At 50.8% G+C, this 7,835-nt stretch overlaps 1 protein-coding gene across 1 annotated transcript; it reads right to left on the bottom strand.

Annotated features, from left to right (window-relative positions):
• Positions 1 to 125: 125 nt before the first annotated feature.
• Positions 126 to 6,676, bottom strand: ASB16 (ankyrin repeat and SOCS box containing 16). Its single transcript, XM_039846851.1, has 5 exons — positions 5,384 to 6,676; positions 3,648 to 3,915; positions 1,994 to 2,486; positions 1,518 to 1,631; positions 126 to 1,028 (listed from the first exon to the last, which is right to left on the bottom strand). The coding sequence occupies exons 1-5, from the start codon at positions 5,682 to 5,684 to the stop codon at positions 843 to 845; spliced, it is 1,362 nt and encodes a 453-aa protein (XP_039702785.1). The 5' UTR covers positions 5,685 to 6,676; the 3' UTR covers positions 126 to 842.
• Positions 6,677 to 7,835: the final 1,159 nt, after the last annotated feature.

Below are 7,835 nucleotides of genomic sequence, written 5' to 3'. Positions count from 1 at the left end.
AGAGAGAGAGAGAGAGAGAGGGGATAGCTGGTAGCTAGTCTTCTTGTCACAGGCCCTCAGAGATCACAAGTGTAGTAACCACTGTTTAAGACACCATGCATCACTGAGGAGGTTAGGGGGTGGGACACAACCATAAATGGGTCCCAGGCATCATTCATTTATTCCTCTCTCAACAACCATTTACTGAAATGCCTGTTCAAGAAATAAATATAGTCCTAGTCTCAGCCTAGCTGAAGCAGACACAGGCTCTTAAATAAGTATGATATCAAAAAGGCTACCTGCTAGCTTGGTCAAATAGTGCTATTGAGCTTTCTTGGGGATCAAATCAGCTTCAACCAGGGCAAAAAAAAAAACGGATATGCCAAGGAGGGAGAACAGCACATGCAAACACCTGGGAGCAAAGGGGAGCATGGGTTTTAAGACCAGTCCATGCGGTCCTCCCTTCGAATGACAATGACAAGTTGGGCAGAGGCAGTGCAGCTAGAGGCAGAGTCTGTCACTCTTTAGGAGGCTGAACAGGTACACTGGTGGCAGAAGATGGGGAGCAACAAGGATCATCACCTCCTGGCTTGGGCCCAGGGAGATGGAGGGGCCACCATCCACTTAGGCAAAGGAGAAGAGGTAGGTGAAGGCTGAGTCTGCAGGCCTTCCCACTGGAGAGAGGAGCTGAAGCGCAGGTCAGGTTGGAGGTGAGCAGTTGGCTCAAGAAGCCAGTGGAGGTATGGGCAGGCTGAGGACGGTATGCAGAGTGTGGACATAGGGTCAGGAACTGGTCTTCTAGGGTTGGGGGGACAACAGATGGAGAAAGCAGGACAAGCTATGGGAGCAGCCTGGCACGGTGCTCACTGGATGCGCCCCTCCACGCGCAGCAGCAGGTAGTCCCTAAGGAGTGGGGGCAGTGGAAGGCGGGCAGTGGCCTGTCGGCAATGGCTTCCCAATTGAGCACGCACGGCCAGCCGGGCCAGGTGCTGTAGCTGCCTTGGCTGGTTCACCATGCCCAGGGCAGAGCTGTAGAAGGCTTCATGCTCCTAGGCCAGGAATGGAACAGGGTCAGATGGCCCAATACTCTGTTGACTCTGCCCTTCCAACCGGAGGCCACCTAGTGATAGGGCCCTAGGATTTTGCACCATGCAAAATTTGGCACATCCTGAAGGGCTCAGATTCAGAGCTAGAGAGGCCCTGCAGGGGTCATGGGAGCTGGAACCACAATGCAGATCCTGGTCTCAGCCATGTCTGCACTCACCCCCACTCCAAAGATGCTGGCACAGTGCCCACTGAGTCAGACATGCCTGATAAATGTGTTGATGCAGGTGAGAAAGAGGCTGGAGAGGTATGTAGAATTAGAGGTTATTTTGAGCTGCTAAGGGATGTGGGACCCTAGAGCCCAGGGATTTCACTCTGCCTGTCCTTCTTCATCCCGGGGGCCTTCCTGCTCCTCCCTCCAGGAAGCCCACCCTGGAGGGATAGGCCTAGGAACCCAACCTTCCTTTCTACCTACCACTCTGGAGTAGACATACCTGCCACAGCTCTGGGAGTACCGCCTCCACCCAGGTATCACAGGATGGAACACAAGGGTAGGCATTAAGCAGGACTTCCAGGGCCCGAGGGAAGTTGGCACAGTGTTTCAGCATCTAGGAATCAAAAGAGAGTCTCAGGGGCACCATGCTTCTCCCAACCAGGAGCAGACTCAAGTCCAGCCTAAGCCAAAGCCCTACTCACCCAAATTTGGGAGGCTAAGGTCTTTGGCTCTCCTCATCCTTTTCCCTGCCTCGGTTTACCCCACCTTCAAGAGTACTCCACAACCTCTGGCCCCAGTCAATTTCCTTGGGACCACGGTCCTCACTGGTCCTTCCCAAGATGAGGATAGACCTCTGGCCACAGAGTGTGGGTTCTTGGTCTCTTGGTCCCCACTCTTACCCCATGGTGCAGCAATTCCATCCGCAAGCTTCCCCCACCTAAATGGAGCCTCATTTCACAGGCCTTCGCTACGCACCTCAGGATGCACAGGCTGAGCCCCATAGTCCAGCAGTGCCGCGAAGAGGACCTCTGGCTTGCAGTTGGGGTCGTCCTGGACAGCCTGTAGTGCGCAGTCCATGGGTGTGTGGCCCGCTGCATTGGGAACATTAACACAGGCCCCGTGGTGCAGTAGCAGCTCGGCCAGGGCCCCACAGCCATTGGCACAGGCGTTGTGCAGCGGTGTGTGGTGCTTGCGTCCGGCCGCCCGGGCATCAGCACCAGCCTCCAGGAGCTGGCGCGCGGCGGCCTGGTGCTGCCGGCCACTGCCTGGACCCTTGGCCTCTGCGCACGCTGCATTCAGGGCCGTTTCGCCCTGGCTGGTGCGCAAGCTCACATCGGCTCCGTGTTCCAGGTAGAGAGCCACGTGCTCCTCCAGGCCTCTTGCCGCCACCACATGCAGGGGAGTCATCTCGTTGTCCCGCGCAACGAAGTTCACGATTGCTCCTGCCTCCAGCAGCAGCTTGGCACTCCTGGGGAGAGGATGCAAAGTGCCAAGGCAAATCTTGAGAGTTCAAGGACTGGCGTGGGAACCCTTCAGCCTGCTTTCATTCCCTACACCCCTTCTTCCCACCTCCCGCACCTGGATGCCAACCTGGCGTCCATCATCAGACTCCCAGAAGCCCCATGACAGACAGCAAAGCTAGAAGGCCGATCGAAGTCACCAGGAGCATCTTTAGTTTTCAGATGAAAAACTTCAGACCAGAAAGGTCACAGCATAGCCAAGGACACATGGCAGGTTAGTGGCTTCACAAGAATTAGTACTCACTGCCTCAGACAGTCCTTCTTAGAGTCTAACCCAACTCCCCAATCCCACTGGACCCCCAAGGCCTGGTTCTGAATCATTTGTCAGTGGTCTAACATTTCGATAGCATACAAAAAAAATTAGAAACCTACTACTGTGTACACTATGAAACACAGAAAATTAAAGTGTATGAGTCAAAAAGTAAAAGAAGTGGAAGTCCTAATATTTTCCTCCTGCTTCTAAACTTGAAGACCACCCTCCCAGGCCAGCCACATCTACTCCAACAAAGGAAGGTACTTGGGGACCCACTTACTCCACTTTCCTCAAAAGAAAACCAAACAAACGACAAAAACCAGATTTTAGGAAGCACATGTTTTTGTCTTCTAGTTCCTGGAAAAATTATAGGCCAGACCACTGTGGGGGCAAATATTCATTATTAACCACCACAGGGTAAAGAAGACTTACAACGAACCATATTAATGATAAAATTAAACTAACAGTATTTGATAATTAAAAAGCCAGAATGGCAGCACTGAAACTCAGGAGCAGATCCATCAACTCCAATGAAATCTGATGACCACGTATTGGGCTACAGAGTAATCACAGGGAATAAAGGACTGCAGTTGGAACAGGGTCTTCCCCAAAAGCAACAGCACTTCTGCCTCCTGGGCTTAGTTGATGTGACCTTAGACAAGTCACTAAACCTTTCTGAGCCTCGATTTTCTCATCTGTAGAATGAGACCCGTGTTCCAGGTTGTTGTGAGGACATGAGTGTATGAGGTGCTCCTCCCCTTCTCCTGGCCACGTGAGCTGAGACACACACACACACACACACACACACACACACACACACACCCTCCCCAAACCATTTCAGCTCCTGGGCACCTACTGCAAGGATTCAGGGGCTGTGCAGAGGTGCAAGGGGGTTGTGCCTTCCTCAGACAACACATTGGCCTTGGCGCCGAAGGTCAGTAGGAGGCGCACACAGTCGGACTGGGCCTGGGCACAGGCCTCGTGCAAGGCTGTCCGGCCTCCAATGCAAGCATCCAGCTCAGCTCCCTGCTGGATGAGGTGGCGGGCACAGTCAGTATAGCCTCGGGCTGCAGCGATGGTAAGAGGCACCGTCTGCTTGGTTTTTGGGGTCAGCACCCAGAACCCTGAGGAGAGCAATGTTGGGGGTGGGATATGAGACTGGCGGGCAGAGCAAGCTAAGGTGAACTGCTGACATTGGCCTTCCCTCAGCACCCCTGGCTGAACACAAATGCTGTGCCAGGCTGTACCTGTGGAGAGGGGCTCACTCACCCTGATTTGGAGTGTAAATTGGAACAGCCTTTTAGAACAGTTTGTCAATCTGTAAAAAACATAGTATGTGTGTCATAGAGAAAAACCCGTAAGGGCAACTAGTAGGGTGAATCCTGTTAAGGAAACATCTGGGTCTTTGAGCTGCTGATGGAGTCCTTGGCTCTTTTGCTTCCCTTGGGGCTCTGACACTAGGGATGGGGGAAGTTATGCACAGGAGGTCCTGGAGCTGAGCTTGGAAGTAGCCAACAACCAGAGCTGAAGGAGCCATGAGTTTGAAGTTCTAGGGCACTTCTGGAGCGGGGAGGGTGGGGGTGGAAGTGGGGGGAAATGTGGAGATGGAGAATTAGAGTTGGGAGTAGGGAAAGGAAGAGTAGGGAGAGGAGTTGATCATGGGACTGTTGTTGAATAGAGTTATAGAAATGGCCAAAGACTTGTTTAAGGGGCATAGATGCCTAATATTCAACTGCAAGTTGTTTGCATTATAATTTGCGTTAAGGTTTGCATTAAGGTTTCCTAAATCTTGGGTAGAGCATGTTTATTATTAGGATTGAAATTAAGGACAAGTTCCATTTGAGGGATGATGGACATGCTGTTGGACAAGACCAGGATGCCCTGGGTAGGGTCACATCTCTAACACTTGAAGCCAAGCAGGAACCTGGAGCCTGTGGTAACTGTGAGAACAAGCTCTCCAAGGATTTTGAACCCTAAAATTCATGGGTTGGAAGCAATCTCCTGTCAATCTTAAGAGGTATTTGGTTTACAGGGATAAACTCTCCTGTCAGAATAGATTTTAAGGAAATTGGTTGGCAAGTACACAAAGATGTTCATCATATATCTATATAAAATAATTTTTTAAAAAGGAACCCAATTGATCCAATCTATCTGGGGACTAGTTCTATAAATCACGGCATGCCCATACAGTAGAATTTATACATCTATTTCAAATATTGTGTCAACTTTATATGATTATTGACATAGAAAGATGTTACATGAAAAATCAGGTTATAAAATAGCACATAGATTATGATTTCATTCTGTAGACAAAAAAATATTCGTATGTGTGGATGTCTAGTCAAAGAAAAAATTGCTTAGAATATAACTGTGCTCCTATGTAATTTATATGTTAATATAACTTTAATTCTGGTAAGGCATACAAACCACTAACTATGCCTCATCTCTGTTTAGGAGGGAGCAGTGGGAAGGGATGGTCTAGTCTGCAGTCTGGAGGGAGGGGATAGGGCTGAGGCTCTCCCCTTCTCCCCACCCCCCACCCCCCACCTCTTCCCTCTTCCTCCTCTTCTGCCCCGGTCTGGTGCTCCCTACCCTGTTCAGCTGACCAAGCCAGCTGGTTGCTCACAGTCTCCACAATCATGTTGGCGGTGTCTTCATCTTGGAACAGGGCTTGGACCTGTTGCAGGTTGCCAGAGAACAGAGCACTGTGGACCGCTGGGTCTCGGCAGGAGTGGCGTGGCCTGGTGAGCCGGGCCCGGGAACTTGGGGGGCACCTTCGGTTCCGGCCTTGCAGGGCTGCTGCCCGGCGCCGGTCTTCCCACTCCAGCCACTCCTGCTGCAGGCGGAGAGAGCGGAGCTTGGAGGAGGTGAAGGGAAAGGTCTCCTCTGCCATGCGGAGGGGCTCAGGGGTCTGGTCAGTGGTAGCTGGGCACAGCCAAGTCCCTTCGGTCTGACTACTACCCTTGCTCTGAGGAGCCACCCTGCCCCCTCACCCATGACCTAGAGAGATGAGCAGCTGAGGCTATAAATAGGCCCTTTGCTGTTCTGGTAAACATGGTCTGGTCAGAGTCCTGGTCCTGGTGCTGACAAGGTATCAGGCCAAGCCCCAGCCCAGAGCTAGGGTCAGCCCTTGCCCCTGCTGATACCTTCCACTTGGGCAGCCGGCCTGCAGACGAGGCTACCCCCTGGACCTCAGGGTCTACCTCCTCGCACTTCTCTGGAGTGAGCACTGTGGGTTGGCAAGGTCCGAGGTGAGGGAAGCAGTTAGTCAGAGAGATGCACAGGACAGGGAGGAAGAGCCAGAGTCCCCTGGCCTCTCTGATATTGGCTGGAGGACAGACCACAGCCCCGGACATAAGGGCTGGTAGGAGAAAGAGCTCTTCTGACAATAGCTTTGCACATGTGTGCTCAGGGCTTTACAATATTTAAATCACTTTTAGATCCATCTTTTCTTAGTGACCATATTTCCCGGCTCACCCAGGTAAACAGTAAACTTGGTTTTGAGAATGAATTATATGATCAGGCTTATTATCACACTTGAACACCTCTAAGATGGATGGTCTTATGTCTGTTTACCGAAGATGAATTTAAGGCTTAACAAGGTAAAACTAATGTAGGTAAGAGGCAAGAGAACTAAATGCTAAATCAAGCTATATCCAGAGACTGCAATATGCTGATCAGCCCTACAGCCAGACCACAGGAAACCTGCAGAACAAAGGAAGATTTCTGCTGGGATTGCTAAAAAACCATTTCTGCACACTCTGATGGGAAAACAGAAAAAGAATCTTTAAGTTGCACCCTACACAAAATCAAATTGTTCATTCCCTATGGATCAAAGGCTGGGGATTGCCAACAGACCTTTCACCTTATGTATTCTTACCTTTTCTTGCTACATATACCTATCCTTTCTCATTGTATGCCCGTATCCAAAAAAAAAAAAAAAAAAGATAAAAAAACAAAGTCTTTAAACTATAATTCACAGAAACTAAGAATGATGTATAAACTGGATTCCCTGAGACTTGGGGCTTTTGTTTTGTTTTGTTTTCTCATCTGCTTTGTCTCTTCTCTAATAAACTTTCCTTTTGACTCTAACTTTGGTGGGCTTTTGAATTCTTTCTTGAGCTCAGCAAAGAACACTTCTCTCTGTGTGTAGGGCTTGAGCTTCCTCTCCGACTCAGGGAATTTGCTGTGTCCTTCATTGAAACTACTCAAAGTCAGAGCTTGTGAGGGGTGGAGCTAGGACTAGGACCCCCAAACGGCTTGACTCCACAGATGACACACTTTGGCTCTAGCTATTGTGGCCACATGAGGATGAAGACAGTTGTGAGAGCCTCTCCTCAGCCTCCACGTAGGACACGTAGTCTCTAGAAATTGCCTTCAGTGAGTCTTGTTTTCCTCTTCCTCCTCCCCTCCTGCCCCAGATCCTAAAAAGGCTCACATGCCTGCCTGAGGGCCAAGGGCTTGACCTTGCAACTCTAGGGACTCCCAACCAAAGAGACCTTTAAGCCACAAACTCCTTCACTCTTTGGAGAAAGCCGCTGTGCTTCCAGGAGCCTCTAGGGGGAGGAATGAGGCCGTGAAATAGAACTAGCTGGTATGGTTGACAAGCCAGGGAAGGGTAGGCAGGAGGGATGCCAGCCCCTGCCTCAGAAGCTCTCCTAAACCGAGAGCTTGGTGTGCAGGTGGGTGAGCCTCTTGGCCCCTCAGGGTTGGCCCAGCCCCATCCTACCTTGGCTGCAGACGCTGGTCTGTCTCCCTCAGCACTGTGGGCTCCTCCTGGCTCCTCTGCCCCTGTGCTTCCTCCCTTCCTTGGCTCAGCAGCAGCCCCTGCTCTGTTATCTCCGACTTCTTCCTCTGGTCCCCTCACACAAACAAGTTCCAGCTCTCATTCTCACATTTGCAATTACCATCCCAACGACTTTAACCTGGACCAGCCCAACTTCCTATCTGGTGTCCCTTCCTCTGGCCACAACCTCTCTGCTCCACTGCCCAAATGGAATGACCTAACTAAAAGTTAATTCCTATCTTGAGAACTTCTGCTGAC

This window comes from Pteropus medius, unplaced genomic scaffold, assembly GCF_902729225.1.
Source record: "Pteropus medius unplaced genomic scaffold, Ma_sr-lr_union100, whole genome shotgun sequence".
NCBI lineage: Eukaryota > Metazoa > Chordata > Mammalia > Chiroptera > Pteropodidae > Pteropus > Pteropus medius.
Note: the sequence above shows the minus strand (reverse complement) of the source record. Positions and strands in the feature narration are given on the sequence as shown.